This window comes from Dryobates pubescens, chromosome 35 (assembly GCF_014839835.1).
Source record: "Dryobates pubescens isolate bDryPub1 chromosome 35, bDryPub1.pri, whole genome shotgun sequence".
Classification (NCBI taxonomy): domain Eukaryota; kingdom Metazoa; phylum Chordata; class Aves; order Piciformes; family Picidae; genus Dryobates; species Dryobates pubescens.
Window position 1 is genome coordinate 4,209,206 of NC_071646.1, and position 26,374 is coordinate 4,235,579.

The 26,374-nt window shown below is 54.3% G+C and overlaps 1 protein-coding gene across 1 annotated transcript; it reads left to right on the plus strand.

Moving 5' to 3' along the window:
- CTTNBP2NL (CTTNBP2 N-terminal like) lies at nucleotides 1–26,134 on the plus strand. The gene is made up of 5 exons (XM_054176543.1): nucleotides 1–52; nucleotides 8,574–8,681; nucleotides 20,024–20,254; nucleotides 23,348–23,455; nucleotides 24,520–26,134. Exons 2-5 carry the CDS (start codon nucleotides 8,583–8,585, stop codon nucleotides 25,984–25,986), a joined length of 1,905 nt encoding a protein of 634 aa, XP_054032518.1. The 5' UTR covers nucleotides 1–52; nucleotides 8,574–8,582; the 3' UTR covers nucleotides 25,987–26,134.
- The last annotated feature ends 240 nt before the right edge of the window (nucleotides 26,135–26,374 follow it).

Genomic DNA, 26,374 nt, shown 5'->3' on the forward strand with positions numbered 1-26,374 from the left:
GATGGGGAGCGGAGCGGCGCGGTAGTGGCGGCGGCGGCGGCGGCCGGGCCAGGTTGGTGGGGCGGCCGGGAGGGGGGCGCGGTTCCCTGTACGGGGGCGGAGAGGCCCTGCTCCTTACGGCCGAACCCGATCCGATTCGGTGCTGCCTCTGCGGGTGGGCCGCGGCAGGTGCGGGGCGGCCGGGGTCTAAGAGGGGCGGTGGCGGGGCCAAACCCTGCTGCGGGTGGGGACGGTCGTGGCCGGGTGCTGGGCGGCTGGAAGCCTGGGGGGGCGTTACCGGGAGGTGCGAAGGCCGGAGGAGCGCGGAGGCCGGGGGGGCTGGAGGGCTGGGGGGGCGTTACCGGGAGCTCGGCGTCGCCGCGGCCAGCTCTAGCCGGGGCTGGGCTGGGCCTGGCGGGTGGGCGATGCTGCGGGGCGAGGACAGCAAAACGGCGGAGTCGGCTGTTGTTTCCCGAGCCCGCCCTGGGACCCGCGGTCTCGATCCGCAGCGGTCCCGGGAGCCGAAGGAGATCGGGGCCAGGCAGCTTCCCGGGATGCTGCCGGCGCGGGCTCCGGGGCTTCCCTTTGTTGGCCGCGGTTTTACCGACCCGTGGCGATTCGGGAGTCAGTGACAGAGCACAGCCCGAGCCCGGCTCCTGCCATCTCCGTCCCGGGACGGCCGGTGCAGGTGCCCTCGGGCAGCGACCGGGCACAACTCGGGGCTGATGGAGCTCTGTGACCCGGGGTGACCCGGAGTTTGCCCCCTCTCCGGGGCTCCGGCGGTTGGGTTACGGTTGATGGCGGGGCCGGAGGGGCCTCGGCTCGGCTGCACGTTGCCGGTTAGTGTCCCCCCGGTCGGGCTGTGCATGGTCCCTATGCCCCGGCCGCCCTCCTGGGCTTGCTCTGGAGGCTGGAGGATCGCGGGGATGGTTTTGATTTTCTTTCCCTTGTCGCCCAGTGGCTGTTCAAGGGCTCCAGCATCATTTCAAACCTGAGTTTTAGGTATTTCTTTCATCCCGAGTAGAGCTTCAGGAGATAATGGGGTGAGGGGGATGTTTGGGGGGGGGGGGCGGGGGGTTGACCTTTCTGCCTTCAGCTCTAAGACAGAGGTGGGTGGATTGAAGCTGGTTCTGCACAGCTCTGATGCAATGCCAGGCGAATGTGGTGAATGCACAAGGTGTGTGTTTGCTGGTTTGTGACATACACACCTCATTAACAACTCCAGCATCACCCTGTACGGGCAGCAGTGCCTTGGAACTTGTCTGTCAGGAGCTTTCAAACCAGTCGTTTGGGCTCTGGCGTGGAGGCAATGACACAACCGCTGGTGCAGGCTTCTGGAAAACAACAGTTCCCCTTTGGGGACGGGGGGAGGAAAAATGCAGCTGATTCAGGATGATGGACACAGAGGCATCGTTGTCTTGGTGTGGCTGTAACTGTGGCTTGGGAAGGGAAAGGAAAATCCCCTGCTTAGGAGGGGGGGAAAAGGAACAACAAGCTGTGTTCTGCACCATGGTGTTAAAGAAAGTGGAAGAGTTTTGAGCCAAGTGCTTGCAAAGCATCTTGAAGCTTCCCCTTGACGAAGTTCCCTGTCGGTGCCCTGGGCTGGGAGCTCTGATGTGCTCTCCAGCTCCTGCCCACTGTGCAGTGACTCAAAGCCTGGCTGAAGTGGGTGGGTGAAGTTCTCCTGCGCTGGCAGCCTTGGTTGGCTCGGTTGGTGCTTGTCTGTCTGTGAGCCAAGCGAAGTGGAACCTCTCCTGCTTTCATAATGGCCACGGCGCGATTCCGCCCGCGGAGGAGCTGCCATGCTCCAGAAGCTTATCTCCTGTTCCTCAAGTGGCACATGCCAAAGATAGCTTGCCCTGGTGTGTGAGCTCGAGTGCTTGCACATCCACTTCAGCCGGGCTGGCTGTTTATTTGCAGCTAAACCCTGGCAAATAGCTTTGTCTCTCTGAAGGGTGGGCATGGCCCCGCTGAGGAGGCTCTGCGGTGGCCTGCAGCACAGCCAAAGGGAAGTTTACCTTTAGACAGGCGTTAAGTAATTATCCTTGTTTATGCTCTAAACTCTTGCTTTTGGTCCAAAAACGGTGGCATGTCTCAGAACCGAGGGGGAAATACTTACACCATCAGCCTGAACGGCGAGGTCCTGGCGGTTGGACTGGGCAGCGTCTTTCGCTGAACAGAGGAGGGTGATAAGCCCTGGGTATTTCCAGATCTTGTTTCTCGTGCTCTGAAACCCAATCCTCCTGGTAAAGGGTTAGAAATCATGGGTCAGGTTCTACAGCTGGCAAACGGAGATCTGCTTGGCAGAAGGAGACTGCAAGAGGGGAGAGCAGGGGAAGCGAATGGAGTTGCGGGGACCTGCCGTTAAAATCGGGCTGAGGGAAGGCACAGGGATGTGTAACCTAAAACAGCCCTGGAAAAGGTCAGCTCAGGAGCCCCGTGGTGCTGGGAGGGCCAGGAAGGGATCCAGATTTGGCTAGGGGAGGAGTCGCTCGAATAGGTGCTTATTAGCTCTTTGATCCAGAGATTGCTCCTGCTAAAGGATAACATCAAATGCAACGAGAGAGAGGGAGAGAGGGAGAGGGGTTTGGTTTGGTTTGGTTGGTTGGTTCCATTTTCGGTCTCCCCGGCACCGAGAGGCCCTAAAAGGGAGCGTTTGGGGTTTGTTAGGGGGCTGCCCGTGACAGGTGTCTGCTGAGTGTGTGCTAATGCTTTGCAAAGTGCCCTGTGCAGAACAAAACAACAAACAAGCAATAAATCACTGCCCAACACAAGTGCTGTGCAGAGGATTTTTGAAGGGAAATGGCTTTATTGTTGCATCTGCTCCCAGTCTGTGGCCTCAGCAGCGTGGGGTAAGCAGAGCAGCCGAGGTCCTCTGTTAGCAGAGGGCTGCACACAGGGAAGCTGAGGCTGGACCAGGTAGATCTCTTCAGGCTTAGCAGTTGGCACTGAGTGAATGATTGCGGTGCAAGCTGGCTCCTGCTCTTTATTTCTGCAAGCATCCTTGCTTACCTGCGTGTTTTAGGACAGGGCTTGTTTATGTTATTAAGCTGATTACAGACTGCAGCCATAAAGGCGTCTTAAGGACAGCCTGGCTTATTTCTGTGCCAGTGCGAAGTACCAGGCACAATGGGAGCATTTAGAGTGCAGAATAGAGGCAATTAGTGCCCCGATGAATAGCTTCCAACTATCAAACTGCAGCTGGTAGCTGTCCTGGCTTTGAGGTGTGTTCAGCAGCCGCTGGAGAGGTGCAGCTCCACCTTGCCATGTCATCCGAGTTAGGAGCAGATGTTGGTCAGTTAGAGGGCAGAAGGGCTCTGCAGAGGGACCTCGACTGACTGGACAGAAGTCCAACAGGATGGCATTCAACAAGTGTCAGGTGCTGCACTTTGGCCACAACAACCCCATGCAGAGCTACAGGCTGGGGTCAGAGTGGCTGAGAGCTGCCAAACAGAGAAGCACCTGGGGGTGCTGATTGACAGACACCTAAACACGAGCCAGGAGTGTGCCCAGGTGGCCAAGAGGGCCAAGGGCATCCTGGCCTGCATCAGGAACAGCGTGGCCAGCAGGAGCAGGGAAGTCATTGTGCCCTGTGCTCAGCACTGCTGAGGCCACACCTTGAGTCCAGTTCTGGGCTCCTCAGTTTAAGAAAGACATTGAGAGACTTGAAGGTGTCCAGAGAAGGGCAATGAGGCTGGGGGGAGGCTGTCCCTGTGAGGAGAGGCTGAGGGAGCTGGGGTTGTTTAGCCTGGAGAAGAGGAGGCTCAGGGGTGACCTCATTGCCCTCTACAACTCCCTGAAGGGAGGTTGTAGCCAGGTGGGGGTTGTTCTCTTCTCCCAGGCAAGCAGCACCAGAACAGGAGGACACAGTCTCAAGCTGTGCCAGGGGAAGTTTAGGCTGGAGGTGAGGAGAACGTTCCTCACCAAGCGAGTCATTCATCATTGGAATGTGCTGCCCGGGGAGGTGGTGGAGTCCCCATCCATGGAGGTGTTCAAGAGGGGATTAGATGTGGCACTTGGAGCCATGGTTTAGCCATGAGGTCTGTGGTGCCAGGTTGGACTCGATGATCCTTGAGGTCTCTTCCAGCCTTGGTGATTCTGTGACACTGTGATCTCTTTTGAAGAGAAAAACACAGACACAGTCACATTCAAAGGCCATGGTCAGAACTCACCACAGCAGGGCTGGATGACTGCCTTTGCTCTGAGGTCCCAAAGGAAACTGCTCCTTTCCAGGTCTGCCATAACTTGATGAGTGTTTGGCACAAAAAAAAGGGTTATTGCTGTTTTCCAGCAGTGCTGATCTGGTCTCAGCACCCGTGAATTGACTCTGAGCAAGGGCTGAGATGGTGTTGAAGGCAAATTGTGCATCTCCTGAGCAGACATTCAGATGCTCCTGGTTTAAAACCTGCCCAGGGAGGTGATGTAGCCTGGCCTGAAGTGCCAACGTGAGCAGGGTAAATGTTGAAGGCTAAATCCAGGCCCCCACTTTGCTCACCCTGTGTGGCTCCTTAGGCATCAATTCACTGCTCCTGTTGCACTCTCTCCCTCTTTATCTAAGATGAGTAAATTGTGAATCACACTCTTCCTTCAGTCTCAGCTAGCCAGGCTCCCTGGGTAACAGGACCATCAGCAGACCCAAAGCTGAGGGAGATGGTCAAGGTCACATCCTGGGTTACTCTGTGAGGGTCCCCTGGCTGATCTTACAGAATACACAATTAGCCAGGTTGGAAAAGGCCTTTGACATCATTGAGTCCAACCTCTCACCCAGCACCATCTAATCAACTAAACCATGGCACCAAGGGCCTCATCCAGGCTCTTCCTAAACACCTCCAGTGATGGGGACTCCACCACCTCCCTGGGCAGCACATCCCAAACGCCAATCTCTCTTGCTGGGAAGAACTTCTTCCCAACATTCAGCCTAAACCTCCCCTGGCACAGCTTGAGACTGTGTCCTCTTGTTCTGGTGCTGCTTGCCTGGGAGAAGAGACCAACCCCCACCTGGCTACAACCTCCCTGCAGGGAGTTGCAGAGAGCAAGAAGGTCTCCCCTGAGCCTCCTCTTCTGCAGGCTAAGCAACCCCAGCTCCCTCAGCCTCTCCTCCCAGGGCTGTGCTCCAGACCCCTCCCCAGCTTTGTTGCCCTTCTCTGGACACCTTCCAGCATCTCAACATCTTTCCTAACCTGAGGAGCCCAGAGCTGGACACAGGACTCAAGGTATGGCCTTACCAGTGCTGAGCACAGGGCACAATGACTTCCCTGCTCCTGCTGGCCACACTATTGCTGATCCAGGCCAGGATGCCATTGGCCACCTGGGCACACTGCTGGCTCTTGTTCAGCCAGCTGTCAACCAGTTCCCCCAGGTCCCTTTCTGCCTGTCAGCTCTCCAGCCACTCTGTCCCCAGCCAGTCCAACCTTCAACCCAGCACCACCACCATCAGCTCACAGGGATCTGGGGGTGTAGGCCTTGCTGAGTAGTGACAGCTCTGCCCTGGCCTGCTGCAGTGGGGTTTCATTAGTGAGTTCCCTGAATCATGCCTCGGGTCAGGCCTTGCTCCGTGTTTGTTTGCCAGGCTGACAGCCATGGATGGCTTTGCTGAGCACTCCCCTCCTCTGTCTTCCTCTGGAGCATCTGTTAATGCCCCTGCAGCAGGCACCAGCAGTGCAGTGCTGACAGATGTGTGGTGTCCAGTGAGACTGTGCTGGGAACAGCTGTGCCCCCCCGGCCAGTCCAGTGCCATCTCCTCCAGCAGCCAGCCTGGCAGGCTCTGTGGGAAGCGTTGCTGCCTTGTGGAGTTCCCTGGGAGAAGGAAAAATCTGGGAAGCAGGAACGTGGCTGCACACTTGGCAGCTGGGCAGAGGAGGCATGGAGCAGGTTTCTGATTTCTCTGGCCCCAGGAAGGCTGCCTGGGAGCAGGACTTTGTGTTCCCAGCGACTGGAAAGCTGCTTTGGCACAAACAGGACTGAACTTGCACTGGTGCATCATTCTCCCAGGCACAGTTATGCAAATCAGCCACGGGGAGCCCTGACTCCAGAGTTCAGCTGGGGGTTTGAGCTGGATGGAGCCTGTAGGAAAGGTGCAGTTAACCCTTTGTCACTTGCCAGGCTCCTGGAGCCCGGGGCCCAAGCAGCTGCTCTGTGCTGCGGCGTTTTCCGCCCGAGACTGAACTCGGACCTGGGGAATGCACTGGATTGGGGTGCCAAGCACGAGGCTGGATCTGCAGCAGGGACAAGGCTTGAGCCTGACATTGTTTCCCTTGCTAACAGAATCATGCCATTCAAAGGGGACACAGTCTCAAGCTGTGCCAGGGGAGGTTTAGACTCGAGGTGAGGAGAAAGTTCTTCACCGAGCGAGTCATTCGTCATTGGGATGTGCTGCCCGGGGAGGTGGTGGAGTCGCCGTCCCTGGAGGTGTTCAAGGGGAGATTGGACGTGGCACTTGGTGCCATGGTCTAGTTGTGAGGTCTGTTGGGACAGGTTGGACTTGATGATCCTTGGGGTCTCTTCCAACCTTGGTTATACTGTGAGACTGTGATACTGTGAAAGGCTTCTTGCAGGGCAGTGTGGAGTGTGCCAGGGAAGCCACAGGGGGAAAAGGCTTTCTGGTACGTGCGGCTCGGGTGATGGAGCTTCATTCTTGTGAGGGCAGTGAAATGATACCTAATAAGTGATGGTGCTGCTGAAGCAGTCTGAAAGGGCAGTAATGAAATGTGTGCTGTCTGGGGCATTGATTTCTGTGAAGTGGTTTGGGCCTGTTCCATTCAGAGCACATCATGGCATGCCCGGGAGTGCGTGGTGGCACTGCACTGCTGGCTGCACCCTGGGGTTGGTGGAGGTGACCAGCTTGTACTGTGCTGTGACCAGCTTGTACTGTGCTCAGCCCAGCTCTTCACCCCTGGGCCAGTGAGGTCTTGCAGCTGTGTCATCCAGATGGGCTGCAGCCAAAGCAGTTGACCAGCAGGACAGGGGAGGGGGTTCTGCCCCTCTGCTCTGCTCTGGTGGGACCCCACCTGCAGCACTGCTCCAGTTCTGGTGCCCCCAGCACAAGAGGGACAGGGAACTGTTGGAGCAGGTCCAGAGGAGGCCAGCAAGATGATCTGGAGCACCTCCACCATGGGGACAGGCTGGGAGAGTTGGCAATGTTCAGCCTGGAGAGGAGAAGGCTCTGGGGGAGACCTTTGAACGGTCTTGCAGTACGTGAAGGGGGCCAGAGGACAGCTGGGGAGGGACATTGTACAAGGGCTTGTGGTGGTAGGACCAAGGGCAATGGATTGAAGCTTGAGTGAGGGTGGGGAGACACTGAAACAGGTTGCCCAGGGAAGCTGTGGATTCCCCCTCCCTGGAGGTGTTCAAGGCCAGGTTGGATGAGGCCTTGAGCAAGCTGGGCTGGTGGGAGATGTCCCTGCCCATGGCAGGGGGGTTGGAGCTGGATGATCTTTAAAGTCCCCTCCAATCCAAACCAGTGAATGCAAGTGTGACTCACAGCAGGATGGCTTCTCAGTGTCCATGTTTTTCCCTCCCCTGTTCTTTCTGGTTAGTTCTTGGTGAAGATGATACTGTCCTGTGAGCCTGTGTGTTCTGCTGCACCATCTGGGTGTCCATCTGTGTGTGACCCTTGGGGGACTGGTGAAAAATGCATCCCCTGCCTCTGGCCTTGGAAGCTGGAGGGAAAAGGTTCACCTTGTGCATTGCCCTCTGTCTCCCCAGGGCAATTTGCAGTCTGAAAAACTGGGAGCTGAAGTGAAATGGAGATCAAATCACAGCTCACAGGATGTCAGGGGTTGGAAGGGACCTAAAGAGATCATGGAGTCCAACCCTCCTGCCAGAGCAGGACCATAGAATCCAGCACAGGTCACACAGGTTCACATCCAGACAGGCCTTGAAAGTCTCCAGAGAAGGAGACTCCACAGCCTCCCTGGGCAGCCTGTTCCATGCTCTGTGAGCCTCAGGATTTCCCCCTTGTGTTGAGGTGGAAGCTCCTGTGCTGCAGCTTCCATCCATTGCTCCTTGTCCTGCCCCAGGGAGCAAGAGAGCAGAGCCTGGCCCCTCCCTCCTGACCCCCAGCCCTCAGGGATTGATAAACATTGATTAAATCCTTATTTATTAAAGACTTAGAGTCTTCTCTTTTCCAGGCTAAACAGCCCCAGGTCCCTCAGCCTCTCCTCACAGGGCAGTGCTGCAGTCCCTTCCTCATCCTGGCAGCCCTCTGCTGGACCCTCTCCAGCAGCTCCCTGTCCCTCTTGAGCTGGGGAGCCCCAAACTGAGCACACTGCTCAAGATGAGATCTCAACACCATGGAAGCTCCAAGACCTGTGTCCACTCATGGGTGCCCCAGAGGGTGATGGGGTCCAGCTGAATTCCACACAAGAGGATCTACAAAGGTGTTTCATGAAACAGGACTAATCCACCTTGCAGTTAGTTCAGATCCTGCCCCTGGTGTCCCTGTGCACACAGAGACAGGCAGAGCAGAGGGGGAGGAGACCCTCAGAGGTCCTAGCTGAGCACACTGCTTGGATGTATGAAGAAGCACCTGGTAAACTCTCTTCATCTCTCATTTGTTGTTGTTGTTTGGGTGTGTGTTTGTTTTTCCCCCCCAGGTTTTCAGGATGAATCTGGAAAAACTCAGCAAGCCAGAACTCCTGACCCTGTTTAGCATTCTGGAGGGAGAGCTGGAAGCAAGAGATCTTGTCATAGAAGCCCTGAAGGTATGTTGTGAGTAGCCTGCTAAGAGACCAAAGGCAAACCTACCCCCACCACCCCTGCTCTAGCTGCTGCATTGTGCTTCCATGGAGGGGAAGAGCAGAGGTCTGTTGCTGGCTGAGAATCCCATTGGAATGCAATGGGAATGGAATGGAATGGAATGGAATGGAATGGAATGGAATGGAATGGAATGGAATGGAATGGAATGGAATGGAATGGAATAGAATAGAATAGAATAGAATAGAATAGAATAGAATAGAATAGACCAGACCAGGTTGGAAAAGACCTTTGAGATCATCAAGTCCAACCTATCACCCAGCACCATCTGATCAACTAAACCATGGCACCTAGCACCCCATCCAGTCTCCTCCTAAACACCTCCAGGGACGGGGACTCCACCACCTCCCTGGGCAGCACATCCCAGTGGCCAATTACTCTTGCTGGTGATGGTGGAGCTGAACTGACCCTGGCAAGCTGAGTCTTCAAAGTGCCCAGTGCAGGCTGGAGGTGAGGAGAAAGTTCTTCCCAGAGAGAGTTGTTAGCCATTGGGATGTGCTGCCCAGGGAGGTGGTGGAGTCCCCATCCCTGGAGGTGTTCAAGAGGGGATTGGATGTGGCACTTGGTGCCATGGTTTAGTCATGAGGTCTGTGGTGCCAGGTTGGGCTTGGTGATCTTTGAGGTCTCTTCCAGCCTTGGTGAGTGTGTGATTCTGTGTGTGGGTTGATGCTGATCCTAGAGTATGTTTGAAGAGCCTGTGGTCCGTGTGTGGCAGTGCTGGGGTTCTGAAGGATGCCTCAGCCTCAGTAAGGTGGACAAAACAGAGTGAGGTAACTGATGGAAGGGGTTGAGTTCTGAAGCAGTGGCTTCTGCCAGGATTGAATGTTGAAGGCTCTTTCAGGCTGAGCTCTCCCTGCTCATCATGTTCAAACTTTGGGGCTCTTGCAAAAGCAGAATGGCAGCTTGCAGGCCTGAGAGCTTCAGGGGCTTGGGATTGCAGCAAAAGCTTCTGTAGCTGCCTTCCAAACACAAACAAAGCTTGGGGAAGCAGAGGGAGCTTCCCTCCCAGCCCACCCCCAAAGCAGGCAGGATGCTTCTGTGTGTGTTGTTGGTTAGGTTGGCTTTTAGACAGCCTCTTTCCTTTTGGGGGAGCAGTGTTACCCTCTCACAGCTCTCCATCAGTGGAAGGTTTGGCTCCTCTCTTGGAAGAGACTCACAGATTGTGTTGTGTCCTGCTCTTCTCACCCTGTGTGGTCAAGGATGGGTTACAAACCATGCAGGGCTGTGGTGCTTCAGCATGGAATGTGTGTGATGGAGCCCAGAGAGCAGCAGCAGCAGCAGCTCCCTTTTGAAGGCTTCTCATTGTGTGCCTCCCCAAAAGCAGAAGGCAATTAGCTGTTCTGTTGGAGTTTAACCTGCAGCTCCCTCTTGCAGGAGGAGATTAATCTAGCTGGAACAGCCTTTGACATCATTTCTCAGGGACTCATAACAGAGGAGAAGCTAAATGAAAGTGTAACCCAGGCTTGGTAATTATGCAGGGTAAAATACCAAGCTAATCAAAGGTTAGTGCTGCTTTCCCCTCCCTCTGAAAGGGATATGCTGCAAAGGTTCATTTTAGGGCTGCAAAGGAAAGCTGGAGGCAGGAGGAGAAGGCAGGAAAAGCTTGGGATCAGAGCTGGCTCTAGCTGCCTGCAGCCCAGCCTCCTGAGCACAGCTTCCCAGGAAAAGGAAACCCCTCCAAGGCCAGCACATGGAGAGATGCTGCAAGTCTCCAGCTGGGCTGTTGCTGGGGCCCAGGAGCTGTGCCCAGGAACACCACAGCTCCAGCCCAGCTTCCTGCAGGCAGGAGGCTGCAGTGCCTTGCAATATGTGGAAGGGAAAAGTCCTCTGACTCCTCAATGTGGTGGCTGGGCAGAGTTTCAGGCACAGACAGCCCCAGCTTTGCTGTGTCTGTGTGTTTGGGACATGCAGTCAGAGAGATCCTGGCTTCCTGTGCTTTTCTGCTTTGTTTGCTGACAGTAACTCTGTTGACAGCTGCCCAGGGGCTTCACCAGCTCCAGGGCTTGTGCTGTGTGTGGCTGTGATGAAAGGAGACCCACCTTGCTGATGTGTTTGCTGGTGCTTTTGTGCAGGGAAGAATGCTGCCCTGAAGGAAAAAAATCCTGAATTGAAGCCTGGAACTCTGAGAGCTTCTCATTTTCCTTGCCTGCCTTGGACAGGTTGAGCTGTCACCACCACTGGCACCATCCAGCTCTGGGCTCCTCAGGTTAGGAAAGATGTTGAGATGCTGGAAGGTGTCCAGAGAAGGGCAAGAAAGCTGGGGAGGGGTCTGGAGCACAGCCCTGTGAGGAGAGGCTGAGGGAGCTGGGGTTGCTTAGCCTGCAGAAGAGGAGGCTCAGGGGAGACCTTCTTGCTCTCTCCAACTCCCTGAAGGGAGATTGTAGCCAGGTGGGGGTTGGTCTCTTCTCCCAGGCAAGCAGCACCAGAACAAGAGGACACAGTCTCAAGCTGTGCCAGGGGAGGTTTAGGTTGGATGTTGGGAAGAAATTCTTCCCAGAAAGAGAAATTGGCCCTGGGGATGTGCTGCCCAGGGAGGTGGTGGAGTCACCATCCCCTGGAGGTGTTTAGGAAGAGCCTGGTTGAGGCCCTTGGTGCCATGGCTTAGTTGATTAGATGGTGCTGGGTGATAGGTTGGACTGGATGATCTCTGAGGTCTTTTCCAGCCTGGGTAATTCTATTCCTATTCCTATTCCTATTCCTATTCCTATTCCTATTCCTATTCCTTTCTATTCTATTCTACTCTATTCTATTCTACTCCTATTCTGTTCTGTTCTACTCTACTCTATTCTATTCTATCTGAGCTGTATCATGCACTGAGAGGAGTCCAAATGTCCTGGGCTGGTGGTTGTCCACTCCCCTGGCTGTGGGCTCATGGCTGGCTCTGTTCCTGTGTGTTACAAGCAGCATCTTCTGCCTCTGCAGCCAGGTTCCTCTGGAGGTGTGATGCCTTCAGACTGAGTGCACATGGGAAGAGGTGGAGGGGAGCCTGGTGAGTGTCTCCACTTAGACATGGAGGTGGCAGTGCTTAGGAGTCAGGGGTTTGTCTGCCCAGTTCCTTCTTGTTTAGTGAGACAAATGCCTAGGATCAGAGAATGTTAGAGCTTGGAAGGGACCTCCAGAGATCATGGAGTCCAACCCCCCCCTGCCAGAGCAGGATCACCCAGGGTAGTCCACCCAGGAATGCATCCAGGTGGGTTTTGAAAGTCTCCACAGAAGGAGACTCCACAACCTCTCTGCATTTCCCCTCATGGAGTGGTGTGGCATCTAACTCAGACTGAAATGCTTCTGAGCTCTCTGGGTGTTTGAGGCAGAGCTTTTGGGAGACTGTAGGCTGGAACCAGCACTTGGGGAGGGCAAAAGCCTGGCTTTGGAAACATGTGATGTGATCCTGGTACTGATATTCCTGCCTGCTTAGGGACAACATTTAGCACCTGGCATTTAGCAGAGAGAATCCATGTGTGCAGACAGCAAAGCCTAAAATAGTTGTCTTCTCCCTCATGGTATCAGGCCACTTGTTGCCTGCCACTGGCCCTGTGCCCCACTCTGTCAGAATCTAGCTGCTGAGCCTGGCTGTGCAGAGACCACTTGCTTGGTTTGCTGCTTTGCTTTCCTCTTCACCTCCCCCCCAGAGCACAGAATAGAAATCACAGAATCATAGAATCAGTGAGGTTGGAAAAGACCTCAAAGATCATCCAGTCCAAGCTGTCACCCAACACCTCATGACTAACTAAACCATGGCTCCAAGTGCCACATCCAATCCCCTCTTGAACACCTCCAGGGATGGGGACTCCACCACCTCCCTGGGCAGCACATCCCAATGGCCAATCTCTCTGGGAAGAACTTTCTCCTCACCTCGAGTCTGAACTTCCCCTGGCACAGCTTGAGACTGTGTCCTCTTGTTCTGGTGCTGGGTGCCTGAGAGAAGTGGCCAGCCCCCACCTGGCCACAACCTCCCTTCAGGGAGTTGGAGAGAGCAAGAAGGTCTCCCCTGAGCCTCCTCTGTGCTGGGAGCAGAAGCTGGCCAGGCTCAGGGTGGGACTGGTGCCATCCACACTGCAGAGCAGGAGCTCCCAGGGCCAGAAGTTGCAGCTTTGTGCTGCTTGACTTTTCCCTTCCTGCTGGTTTTTGAAGCTGCTGGCAGGTTTTGTGTGGGCAGCTCTGGCTCAGCTGGTTTGTTCACTTGCTAGGATGATGGCAACTGAGACAGATCCTGGATCTGAGCAACTGAATGGCTGCTGTGCCTCTGCTGGGCGCTGCTGCAGAGCTGGAGCTGAAGCAAGGCCCAGGATCCCCATTCCAGCATTCTGACATTTATTTATCTTCTTGCAAAGCCAGTGCTGTGTCCCCCCCCCACCCCCATTTCCCTCCTGTCAGCAACTGCTGTGACCTCAGCTTTCTTCCCAATAGCTGTCTCTGGGGAGAGAAGCTAATAAGGAAGTTCAGGGCAGTCAGAAGCTATTTAAAGATCATCCCATCTCTCTGCAGCACCAAGGAGGAACTTGTGTGCAAATTAGCACTGGGGAGAGCTGAGTGCACAGGAGCTCCTTGCCAGCACCTTTGTGGGGTGCCCAGGGTTAAAACCTGGCCCCAGAAATTACAGGCCAAGAGGAATGGCTCCTGCTGCTTCGTGGCCAAAGGAGCCCTTGAAGCAAGGCTTGGAAACTCCCTGTTTGGTGTTCCAGTACAACAAAGGTTATTGAAGGCAGAGAGATGGTGTTGTCACAGAAACAAGGTTTCAGTGAAAGGAAATAAATGACAGCAAGAGGTTCTGGAAAGCATTCATCCCCCCACAAAAGCAGCTAGCAATCCCAAGAGGAAAGCAAGAGCTTTTCCCCCAGCAAAGCCAAGCCAGTCTGCACAGGAAACATCTCCTTGGCCATGTCAGATGCAGTTCCTGCTCCAGGAAAGCAGAATTGTCTCTTTACAGCCTGGCCAGCAGTGCCCTGAGGTGTGAGCTAAGAGCCAGCCAGGCTTGGGTGGCCCCTCTCTGCATGTGCCCAGCTATGGGATCATGGAATTACGAAGCTTGGAAAGGACCTCTGAGACCAGATCAGTTCTGCTGATCCTCAAGAGTTCACTTTGAGGCATTAGGGCAGATGGAGACTGGAGATTAAGAAGAAATTCTTGCCAGTGAGGGTGGGGAGACACTGGCACAGGTTGCCCAGGGAGGTTGTGGATAGCCCTTCCCTGGAGGTGTTCAAGGCCAGGCTGGATGAGGCCTTGAGCAACCTGGGCTGGTGGGAGGTGTCCCTGCCCAGGAGCTGGGTGATCTTTAAGGCCCTTTGCAACCCAAACCATTCTTGATGCTATGAATCTGTGAGCTGCTGAAGGCTTTTCCTAGTCTAGACAACTTTTAATTAAATGTTTATGTTCTGCTGGCTGCTGAGGAGGAAGAGCTGGACTTCAGCAGGCTGTTGATGGCCTGACAGTCTCATCTGTTTGTCATGCTGGCTCAGGAAAACACTTAAAGCTGCTCAGAGCAGCGAGGAAGAACTCCTTGTGCTCTCCCAGGCAGGAAATACACCACTGCACTGCACCCAGCAGCCCAGAGCCTGACACAGGGAGGAGCAGAGGGAAAGCAGGGCTTGGGTCACACCTTCAGTACTCAAAACTCAGAGGTTAGAGGTCCAGGGGGTGGCCCTAATCCTAGCTTGCATCCTAGGTATGCATCAAGAACAATGTGGCCAGCAGGAGCAGGGAGGTCATTCTCCCCCTGTGCTCAGCACTGGTTAGGCCACAGCTGGAGTCCTGTGTCCAGTTCTGGGCCCCTCAGTTTAAGAAGGACATTGAGAGACTTGAAGGTGTCCAGAGAAGGGCAACAAGGCTGGGGAGGGGTCTGGAGCACAGCCCTGGGAGGAGAGGCTGAGGGAGCTGGGGTTGCTTAGCCTGCAGAAGAGGAGGCTCAGGGGAGACCTCCTTGCTCTCTCCAACTCCCTGAAGGGAGGTTGTAGGCAAGTGGGGCTTGGCCTCTTCTTCCAGGCAGGCAGCACCAGAACAAGAGGACACAGTCTCAAGCTGTGCCAGGGGAGGTTTAGTCTGGAGGTGAGGAGAAAGTTCTTCCCAGAGAGAGTTGTTAGCCACTGGAATGTGCTGCCCAGGGAGGTGGTGGAGTCCCCATCCCTGGAGGTGTTCAAGAAGGGATTGGACACAGCACTTGGTGCCATGGCTTAGTCATGAGCTCTGTGGTGCCAGGTTGGACTTGCTGATGTTTGAGGTCTCTTCCAACCTTGGTGATTCTGTGATTCTGCTTCATTAGAGAGAACTTCCCAAGAAGCAAAGTTCTCCTGTGTCCCTCTGTTTGCTTGCACCCTGCTGCCCCTCTCAGGGCTTTTCCCCATGCTTGGAGGTGGCTGTGGAGTGCCCAGCAGCAGCCTGGGCTGGGTGTGAGTGCAGGGCAGCCCAGGCCAGCTGGGTGAATGTCCCAGTTTGCATTTACAGCCTTTTTTTTTTTGCATGCCTGAGTCACTCAGAGAATTCCTCACCCACTTCAAGTGGCCTTTGGTTGAGTCAGTTTATAAATTGTTCAGAGGAGCTGAAGATTTCCTGCCCCTCAAAAGGGGGGGTGGAAATCAACCCAAACAAAAGGCCTGCAGTTCTTCCTGTGATTCATTAAGCCAGGGCAGATCATTATCCAGGGCCACCCTCCCATTTCCAGGGCTGATCTTTTCCTTCCTCTTCTGTTTTGTTGGTTTGAGGGTTTTTGTGTGTGTGTGTGTGTGTCTGTAAAGTTAGAACAATATCTTAGGCTCTGATCAAAGGCATCCACTGCTCCTGGTGGGCACTGCTGATAAAGGAGGAGGGGTGCTGGTGGGCCTGAGCTGCTCCTCTCTGTTTACTGCAAGGGTTAAAACAGCATAGCATAGCATAGTGTAGCATAGCACAGAGTAGAGTAGAATAGAATTAACCAGGTTGGAAGAGACCCTTGAGATCATCCAGTCCAACCTAGCACCCAGCACCATCTCATCAACTCATGGCACCAAGCACCCCATCCAGCCTCTTCCTAAACACCTCCAGAGATGGGGACTCCACCACCTCCCTGGGCAGCATATCCCAAGGGCCAATCTCTCTTGCTAGGAAGAACTTCTTCCTAACATCCAGTCTAACCCTCCCCTGACACAGCTTGAGACTGTGTCCTCTTGTTCTGGTGCTGCTTGCCTGGGAGAAGAGACCAACCCCCACCTGGCTCCAACCTCCCTTCAGGGAGTTGCAGAGAGCAAGAAGGTCTCCCTTGATCCTCCTCTCCTGCAGGCTAAGCAACCCCAGCTCCCTCAGCCTTTCCTCCCAGGGCTGTGCTCCAGACCCCTCCCCAGCTTTGTTGCCCTTCTCTGGACACCTTCCAGCATCTCAACCTCTTTCCTAACCTGAGGAGCCCATAACTGGACACAGGACTCAAGGTTTGGCCTAACCAGTGCTGAGCACAGGGCACAACTGCAAACCAGCGTGGTGGGATGAGTGCCCCTGATGGGATTTGGTCAGGTATGGAAATAAGACTGACTTGGCTGGGGGGTTTTATGCCTCTTGTCAAGGTAATTGATGCTTGGAGAGCAGAGATTGGCTCTTATTAGGGTTTTGGGGATTTTTTATGCTAATACACAGTTGTGTATTAGAACACAGGCAGGAGCAGCAAAGCTCAGCAGCTGTGTGAGCAGAGCAAGGTTTTATTGCCTGCCTGCCAATCCTCTGACCTGCACAGCTCAGTCACAGCAGTTTGCTTCCCTGTCCCAGTCTGCCTGCACCCACTGGTGTGTGTGGTGCTGTCTGGAGCATCTGTGGGCCACCAGCAAACAGCCATCTCAACAGGCACTGCCTTCTGAGTTGCCTTTTCATCTTAGTCAGACTCAGCCCTTCCTGCCTCAGAGGTGTCTCACACAAGGCCCTGAGGCAGGGCTGCCAGTTTGCCATTGCTGCTGGGCAGTTCCTGCCAGTGGCAGGGTTCTGAGGGAGTGTGGTGAGGCTGGCAGGGAGCTCAGCAGGAGCTTGTTTGCCTCCCTGCAAGGGCTGAGTGCCAGCTCCCGGCATCTAGCAGAGTCAGGACTTTGTGGAGCTTGGGCTGAGAGCTTCCCCAGCTCTGAACAGCTTTGGTAGCCTGGCGTGGCTCAGCTTTCTGTGCAGGCTCCCGAGGGTGCCCAGCTGTGGGCAGAGAAAGCTGAGGGTGCCCAGCTGATGAGGCAGGACCATGAGGGCTGTGGGCTCTGTCCAGAGGAGTGCAGCTGGCATCACAGCTCCCCTCTGCAGTGTGCCAAGGTGTGCCTGCAATTCAGCTGCTTGCAAGGCGATGGCATGCTGGGGAGGAGGAGTGTGAGCAGAGGGACTGAGCTCCTGCGTTTCAGGAGAGGGAGGTGGAGGTAAGTGGGGCAGAGGAGAGCTCACAGCCTGGCCTCGTGAGCATGGCCCTGTGCAGAGCAGGCCCTGGAAAAGCAAAGGTGGGAATGATCTGCTGAGGGCTGGTTGCCATGGCTGCCATGAAGCAAGCAGAATCCAATTTAACCTCAGATCTGAAGGCCTTGGGTGCCTCAGCCCTGCCAGGCACAGTCAGTGGCACCACAAGGAGAGACCAGGCTGCGGCTCTCAGACCCTCAGCATTTACCCCATAACCCTGCCAGCTGAAACCAGGGATTAAATCTCTTGGAACCAAGGTGGATCAGCTCTGAGGACTCTTGCCAGTCTGGATGTGTTTTCCCTCTTATGCCTGCTGGTGTTTGGTTATCTGTTTCCAGTGTGGTTTCTTCTCGTGGGGGAGAGCAGGGAGCTGATATTTCATGTTTATGAAATGTTGTTGTTTGGACCTCCCCAGCAGCTGTTCAGGAGGATAAGGCTGTTGCTATCCCAACAGACACATCTCCAGCTGGAATCACAGAATCATGGAATTGTCAGGGTTGGAAGGGACCTCAAGGCTCAGCCAGTTCCAAGCCCCCTGCCATGGCCAGGGACACCTCACACCACAGCAGGTTGCTCACAGCCACCTCCAGCCTGGCTGCAAACACCTCCAGGGCTTCCACCACCTCCCTGGGCAACCTGTGCCAGGCTCTCACCACCTTCATGGGGAAGAACTTCTTCCTAACATCCAATCTGAATCATAAAATCATAGAGAATCAATAAGGTTGGAAAAGACCTCAGAGATCATCAAGTCCATCCTACCACCCAACACCTCCTGAGTGACTAACCCATGGCTCCGAGTGCCACATCCAGTCCCCTGTTGAGCACTCCAGGGACAGTGACTCCACCACCTCCCTGGGCACCTACCCATTTCTATTTTTCCTTCCATTCCCCCCAGTCCTACCCCTCCCTGACACCCTAAAAAGTCCCTCCCCAGCTTTCTTGTAGCCCCCCCTTTGGAGCCTGGAAGGCCACAACTAACTGGCTGATTGCAAACACTGTGAAGCTTAGTAGCTGTGAGTCTCCTTGGCTCTTCATGTGTCACCAGGAGACATCAATTCTCATGTGTCACCAAGGGGGGAGAAAAACCAAAGCCTTAATCACTCTGATCTTGCTTCTTGAGAAATGAAGCTTTGTTTAGTCTGCCTGAGAGCATGAAGGGAGTTTCAGTAACAATGTGGAGATTTATAGGGCTCTTGCAAGAGTAAAAACTCCTTTTAATTGCTCAACATGACATTCTTTGATGGTGACATCAAGCCAGCCACACCACTGCTCTTCCACCAGCCCAGCAGTAAATGATTCATGGAGCAGGAACTGATATTTACCTCCTTGCCTCTGCACACTTGGGGAGTGTCAGAGCCCAGGGAGCAGGTAGCTGTGGTATGAGGATGTTAGTGGAGCTGCTGTGCTTTCATCCTTTGTCTCCAGTTGGTTTGCTTTTAGTGAGGGACCACCACCTTTTGCCCATTGTAAAGGCATTAATGAGCAGTTTTATTAGCTAGGAGCCTAAGTGAAACCTTAGATGTTAACAGCTTAAAGAACTCCTTTCTGCTGACAGGAGGTTTAGTGTCCTCACCACACACTTTTTATAGCCTTGCTGTACTGGATCAGAGCCTGCTGTTCTTCACCATCAGGGTGGTGGTGAGGCACTGCAACAGCCTGCCCAGAGAAACTGTGGGGACTCCAAGCCTGGAAATGTTCAAAGCCAGGCTGGATGAGGTCTTGAGCAACCTGGGCTAGTGGGAGGCGTCCCTGCCCATGGCAGTGGGTTGGAACTGGGTGATCTTTAAGGTGAAAGCTGGGGAGGGACTTTTTAGGGTGTCAGGTAATGATGGGGGGAAGGGAACAAAACTAGAAATGGTTAGATTCAGATTGGATGTTAGAAAGGAGTTTTTCACTGAAAGAGTGGTGAGAGCCTGGCACAGGTTGCCCAGGGAGGTGGTGGAAGCCTCAGCCCTGGAGGTTTTTAAGGCCAGGCTGGAGGTGGCTGTGAGCAACCTGCTGTAGTGTGAGGGGGGTTGGAACTGGATGGTCCTTGAGGTCCCTTCCAGCCCTAACACTTCTATAATTTTATGATCCCTTTCAACCCAAACCATTCTGTGATCTTTAAGCTCCCTTCCAACCCAAACCCTTCAGTGGTTCTATGATCTTTAAGCTCCCTTCCAACCCAAACCATTCTATGATCTTTAAGCTCTCTTCCAACCCAAACCATTCTATGATCTTCAAGCTCCCTTCCAAGCCAAACCCTTCTATGGTTCTATGATCTTTAAGCTCCCTTCCAACCCAAACCCTTCTATGGTTCTGTGATCTTTAAGCTCCCTTCCAACCCAAACCCTTCTATGGTTCTATGATCTTTAAGCTCCCTTCCAACCCAAACCATTCTATGATCTTTAAGCTCTCTTCCAACCCAAACCATTCTATGATCTTCAAGCTCCCTTCCAACCCAAACCCTTCTATGGTTCTATGATCTTTAAGCTCCCTTCCAAGCCAAACCCTTCTATGGTTCTGTGATCTTTAAGCTCCCTTCCAAGCCAAACCATTCTGAGAGCAGCATGTGAAGAACATGGTGTTTATCCCCTTGTTGTTGGCCTGATACTGGTCAGTTATGGCATAGTCCAGCTTGGCTTTGAAGGCCACACTGGTGTCCTGGACTGCCCTGCTGTGCAGCAGGAGCATCTCTGCACTGGTTCCTCTTCTGAACTGCTGTCTCTTGCCTGTTAAGCTTGAACATGACTCTTGTGTTCCTTCAGGGTACTCTTGTGGCAGACAGCAGGATACGAATCAGACTCTGTGAAGAGCTCTTCATCTCCAAGTGGAAGACTGGGGGAGAGGGAGGATCACTGCAAATGGTTTTCTTCTTCAGCTGCTTTTCTGTTTTCCTATCCTGAGCTGCAGCTCTGTTGTTGTGTTGCAGGCCCAGCACAGAGACACCTTCATTGAGGAGCGCTATGGGAAGTACAACATCAGTGACCCCTTAATGGCTTTGCAGAGAGACTTTGAAGCTCTGAAAGAAGGAAACCACGGGGAAAAGCAACCAGTATGCTCCAATCCCTTGTCTATTTTGAAAGTGGTGATGAAACACTGCAAGAACATGCAGGAAAGGATGTTATCCCAGCTGGCTGCTGCCGAGAGCAGGCACAGAAAGGTAGGTCCTGCTCCAGAGGGGATGTGCAGAAGGCAGGAGCTGCATTTTGCTTGCAGCTCAGCTTGGATGCTAGGAAGAAATTCTTCCCAGAAAGAGTGAATGGCCATTGGGATGTGCTGCCCAGGGGGGTGGTGGAGTCACCATCACTGGAAGTGAAGAAGAGACTGGATGGGGCTCTGAGTGCCATGGTTTAGTTGATGAGATGGTGTTGGGTGATAGGTTGGACTTGATGATCTCAAAGGTCTTTTCCAACCTGGTTAATTCTATTCCTATTCTATTCCATTCCCATTCCCATCCCATCCCATCCCATCCCATCCCATCCCATCCCATCCCATCCCATCCCATTCTCTTCTGTCTTTAAGTACCTGGAGTTTTGGTAACCAACAGGAATCTGCACCATTGTCTGAACCTCTCACTCAGTACTATGCAGCTGTAAGCTCTTCCACTGGTGTCTAGGAGCTGCCTTTTCCAATGTCAGGTCTGTTTGGTGGTTGCTGGCCCAACACAGAACACAGAATCACCAAGTCTGGAAGAGACCTCTAAGCTCATCAAGTCCAAGCTGTCACCACAGACCTCATGATTAAACCATGGCTCCAAGTGCCACATCCAATCCCCTCTTGAGCACCTCCAGGGATGGGGACTCCACCACCTCCCTGGGCAGCACATCCCTGTATTTTCTCAGCTATCTCTCTTGCTTCAATATTAAAACTTAACCAAATCATCTACAAAGACCTCAGGTGCCAGTAGCCACATTCTGTTTCTCATCAAGGGGTTCAAAGCTGAACCTTCTGTTTCACTGCTCATGGATGGGGGTTAATTTCTCTTCCCTTACTCTGCTTCCATGGGGATAAGCCAGAGCCAGTTCCTTCCACTCTGTGAAGAGTCTGAAGCATTTCTGTGGCAGAAGCTTTAATATGACACAAGCAGCCAGCCAGCTTGGCTTGGCCAGCCCAACCACTGTGCTTAGGGTGAGCAGCTGGAGGCACCTTCGGCTTTTGGGTTGTCCTCTAAGTCATTGGCAATAGCAGCAAGGCTGTGGGGCACTTCTCAGCCAAGTATCCAACTGAACCCTGCTGTTAGAGTCAGGTATCTCCCCCCCTCCTGGTTCAAAATATGTTCCTTGTGTACTTAAAGGTATTTCAACATTGTTTGGAAGCCTAAATTTCAGGAAGGCTGAGGGGCTGAGCATGTGCTGGGAGAAGCCTGGAGTTCTGGTGCTGAAACAGGGCAGAAAACCTCTTGGGAAGTTTGTGTTCTGGCTCTTTTTTGGTGGTTGTTGTTGAGTTAATAGAATTTCAATTATTCAGCATCAAAGCTGAAGGAGCTCCTTCACAGGGTCCTTATGGCAGGCAGCCTCCCTTCAAGAGCTCATCTTGTCCTTAAGTGGAAGAGCAAATTGATGTGCTTTAAAATAAACTTTGCACTGCAGTCCTTAAATGCCCTGTGAGAAAGTGGGGGCAAAGCCTGGATGTGAATTGCTGCTGAAACCTGGGTGAGGAGCATCCCACTGGAGCTGTCAGTGCCCCTGGGCCCAGGCTGGGGGGGGCTCTGGGGCCTTTCCTCTGCTCCTCTGAGCTTTGTGTCCTGCTGGGAAGTCCTGATGACCTTATAGGGGCCTTCCAGGACCTGAAAGGGGCCTACAAGAAAACTGGGGAGGGACTTTTTACAAGGGCTTGTAGTGACAGGATGAGGGGCAATGGTTTGAAGATGGAAGAGAAGTGATTGAGACTGGAGGGTAGGAAGAAACTTTTCACAGTGAGGGTGGGGAGACACTGGAACAAGTTACCCAGGGAGGTGGTGGATATCACCTCCCTGGAAGTGTTCAGGGCCAGGCTGGATGAGGCCTTGAGCAACCTGGGCTGGTGGGAGGTGTCCCTGCCAAGGCAGGGGGGTTGGAGCTGGATGGTCTTTAAAGTCCCTTCCAAGCCAACCCATTCTGTGAGTCTGTTCTATGAATCTGAGTGCATCATGCAGCCAAGGGTGGATCACAAGAGCTCCTCAGGGCTGTTCTGCAGCCTGCAGGAGAAATGTGTCATTCAGCTGTTCAAGCAGTCAAATGAAGATACTGCCAGGGAGGTTTTCCCAGCTTCCTTCACAAACTGACTCAACCCATACCCAGTAACAGCATCTTGGAGGATAGGATAGGATAGGATAGGATAGGATAGGATAGGATAGGATAGGATAGGATAGGATAGGATAGGATAGGATAGGTTAGAAAAGACCTTTGAAATCATGAAGTCCAGCCTATCACCCAACACCATCTCATCAACTAAACCATGGCACCAAGCACCCCATCCAGCCTCTTCCTAAACACCTCCAGTGATGGTGACTCCACCACCTCCCTGGGCAGCACATTCCCAGGGCCAATCTCTCTTGCTGGGAAGAATTTCTTCCTAACATCCAGCCTGAACCTCTCCTGGCACAGCTTGAGACTCTGTCCTCTTGTTCTGATGCTGGTTGCCTGGGAGAAGAGACCAACCCCCACCTGGCTACAACCTCCCTTCAGGGAGTTGCAGAGAGCAAGAAGGTCTCCCCTGAGCCTCCTCTTCTGCAGGCTAAGCAACCCCAGCTCCCTCAGCCTCTCCTCCCAGGGCTGTGCCCCAGACCCCTCCCCAGCTTTCTTGCCCTTTCTCTGGACACCTTCCAGCATCTCAACATCTTTCCTGACCTGAGGAGCCCAGAACTGGACACAGGACTCAAGGTGTGGCCTCAGCAGTGCTGAGCACAGGGCACAATGACCTCCCTGCTCCTGCTGGCCACACTGTTCCTGACACAGGGCAGGATGCCCTTGGCCTTCTTGGCCACCTGGGCACACTGCTGGCTCGTGTTCAGCCTACCATCAACCACTACCCCCAGGTCCCTCTCTGCCTGGCTGCCCTCAGCCACTCTGTGCCCAGCCTGTAGCCCTGCCTGGGGTTGCTGTGGCCAAGGTGTTGAACCTGGCACTTGGATCCAAAACCTGCTTTCTGGGCTGTGTTTTTTGGAGTTGAATTGAGGTGCCTGAGGCCTGTGGGTGGCTCTCCTGTGTCCTTTGGCTCTGGCTTTGCGCGGGGAGGTGCTGGCAGATCCAAGTGCCCCCTGTTTGTCTGGCAGGTGATCCTGGACCTGGAGGAGGAGCGGCAGCGGCACGCCCAGGACACGGCGGAGGGCGATGATGTCACCTACATGCTGGAGAAGGAGAGGGAGAGGCTCACCCAGCAGGTAGGCTTTGGCTGCTGGAAGTGACCCAGCCCAGGGAAAACCCAGGCTGCTGGGTGGTGAACTCCAGGAGCTGATGTCTAACTGCACCTTGGTGTTGAAAGAGAAGTGGGGAGCTCCCTCCTCTGCGGGGCACTCCCAGCTTTTGTGGGTTCCACAGGAAATCAGCCAAGCTGAAGTTGTTTTGGGGAGGGGGGGTTTGGTGGCTGAGCAGTGCTGGAAGCTATTAACAGGCAATCAGATGCTTTGAAATCCTCCTCCAGCCTGAAAGCTGAGAAGTTCTCAAGAGCAGGCCTGCAACTGCAAATGACAGGGCTCTCCAGCACTCAAATCCAGAATAAGTCATGAAAGATCTCCCTGGGGGGAGTTCTTCAGAGCTGCTAATAAATATTTAAGCTGCTGCTGCTGCTTTGTGTTGCTCAAGCACTGTAGTCTTCATTAAGCAGACAAAACACATCAGCATTCTGAAGTGGAAATGCCTTTAAAAGGCAAAGCCACAAAGCAGCAAATGAGGCAGAAAGAGGCTCTGCTCCAGATCAGTGGTTGGGTCAGCACTGGGCAGGCTGGGTGCAGGTCTCACCAAAGGTCAGTTGAATTTCACACATGATCAAACTGCTGGCAAGTAACAGCTCTTAGTACATGCAGCATGAGTCATACATGAGTGCCTTGGAGGTTCCTGGGGCAAAAACCTCCTCAGGGAATGCTAGGGGTTGGAAGGGACCTCTGGAGATCAAGTCCAACCCCCCTGCCAGAGCAGGATCTCCTAGGGCAGGTCACACAGGAACACATCCAGGTGGGGTTTGAACGTCTCCAGAGAAGGAGACTCCACAAACTCTCTGGGCAGCACTCTCCCTTTACATCTTTGTGAATGAGCTCACCCCTTGGTCTGCTTCCCTCCAAGCTGCACGGGCTCAGCTCCCTCAGCCTTTCCTCGGCCATTGCCATCTTCCGCTGGGGAGTTTCTCCAAGATCCATAGCAGCCCCATTCCCCGCTGGGCTGTTGCACTTCATTTACCTGCAGGAGGTTTCCTGGCTCCCTCACAGCCCTTTCCATTCTCATCCTGCAGCTGGAGTTCGAAAAGTCCCAAGTGAAGAAGTTTGAAAAAGAGCAGAAGAAGCTGTCGAGCCAGCTGGAGGAGGAGAGGGCACGGCACAAGCAGCTGTCCTCCATGCTCGTAGTGGAGTGCAAGAAGGCCACTGCCAAAGCGGCTGAAGAAGGGCAGAAGACAGCAGAGCTGAGCTTGAAACTGGAAAAAGAGAAGAGCAAGGTGAGTAAACTGGAAGAGGAGCTGGCGTCCAAGAGGAAGCGCGGTCTGCAGATGGAAGCCCAGGTAGAGAAACAGCTCTCGGAGTTTGACATTGAAAGAGAGCAGCTGAAAGCCAAGCTGAACAGAGAAGAGAACCGTACCAAAGCTCTCAAAGAAGAGGTGGAATGTCTGAAGAAGGTCCTGAGAGAGCTGGAGGCTTCTCGCCAGGAGCAGAGCCCCCCCGAGCCCTCGCGGCCGGGCCCCTCGCTGACGTCCAGAGGTGTCGCAACCGAGAGCCCCCCGGTGAGGTCCGTGTCCTGCCAGACTGAGGGCCCGCAGGCCGTGCCTGCCGGTGCCAGCAGAGCTGCCCACGCCGCGCCCAGCCCCGCCGCCCCTCCTCACCCCCATGCAAAATCCAACGGGCACTGCGAGGGCGACCCGCAGGCGGGCGGCGAGCTGCCGCAGCCCGGCCCGGCAGAGGGCCAGGCCCAGAAGGAGAGAGCTGCTGCCGCGGCCTCGGACGGCGCGGTGGAGAACGGCTCCCCGGTCAGAACGGAGTCCCCCGTGCACCTGATGGCCCAGCTCTCTTCTGCTGGGGTCTCCCTGTCCCCCAGCAGCACGGCTGCCTCCTCCCTGACTCCTTCTCCCTGCTCCTCACCCGTTCTGACCAAACGCTTGGTGGGCGCCTCGGCCGGCAGCCCTGGCTACCAGTCCTCCTACCAGGTGGGGATCAACCAGCGCTTCCACGCGGCTCGGCACAAGTTCCAGGCCCAGGCCGAGCAGGACCACCAGTCCAGCGGCCTGCAGAGCCCTCCGTCCCGGGACCTGTCTCCTACTCTGGCAGACAACGCTGCTGCCAAGCAGCTGGCTCGCAACACGGTCACCCAGGTGCTCTCCAGGTTCACCAGCCAGCAGGGACCCATCAAACCAGTCTCCCCCAACAGCTCTCCTTTCGGCACGGACTACCGGAACCTGGCCGCCGCCGTGAGCCCCAAGAACGAGTCCGCTCACTCCCCGGGCCCCGGCAAGGTTTCCAGCCCTCTGAGCCCCTTGTCTCCTGGAATTAAGTCTCCAACCATTCCCAGAGCGGAAAGGGGGAACCCTCCACCCATTCCTCCAAAGAAGCCTGGCCTGGCTCAGTCGCCCGCCGCTCCGACGCCGCTCCCCAAAACCCCTTCCCAGGGGCCCCCTCTGGGTGCCCCCACGGACGTGGCGAGCAGCTGCTCCAGCACTACTGTGGTGTCCAACGGCAAAGAGCTGGAGATCCTCCTGCCCACCAGCAGCTAGTCCCTAGAGATGGGGATGTGACATTCCACAGCTTAGCCTCCTGCAGCTCAGACACTGTTTTATTTCCACTCCAGTTTATTTATTTCCATAGGAGCAGATTTCTGTCTGTATAAAGCATTTAGTATTTGAGATAGAGAGAGAGATATAATTTTTTTCTTCCTTGTCTTTAACAGGTAGGGAACTGATTCTGTTGGTTTCTGAAGAAACCTTCCCTACAGCTATACAGCAGCCTCAGAATGTCTCATGGCAGCAGTCCCCGAGTCACTAGGGATAAGGAGAACCATAACCACGTGGTGGGACCTAACTCAGCCTCTGATGGCACTGAAAATGCTGCTTTGGAATCATGCAGCAGTGACTTTGTTTGCAGAGTTGGGTTGGTGGGTGAGGG

Bases quoted from the DNA above. Each gene is read 5' to 3' on its own strand.
- CTTNBP2NL (XM_054176543.1), top strand. From the start codon at position 8,583: ATGAATCTGGAAAAACTCAGCAAGCCAGAACTCCTGACCCTGTTTAGC. The intron at 8,682-20,023 runs GTATGTTGTGAG...GTTGTGTTGCAG, and splicing joins TTGTCATAGAAGCCCTGAAG to GCCCAGCACAGAGACACCTT. The intron at 23,456-24,519 runs GTAGGCTTTGGC...CTCATCCTGCAG, and splicing joins GGGAGAGGCTCACCCAGCAG to CTGGAGTTCGAAAAGTCCCA.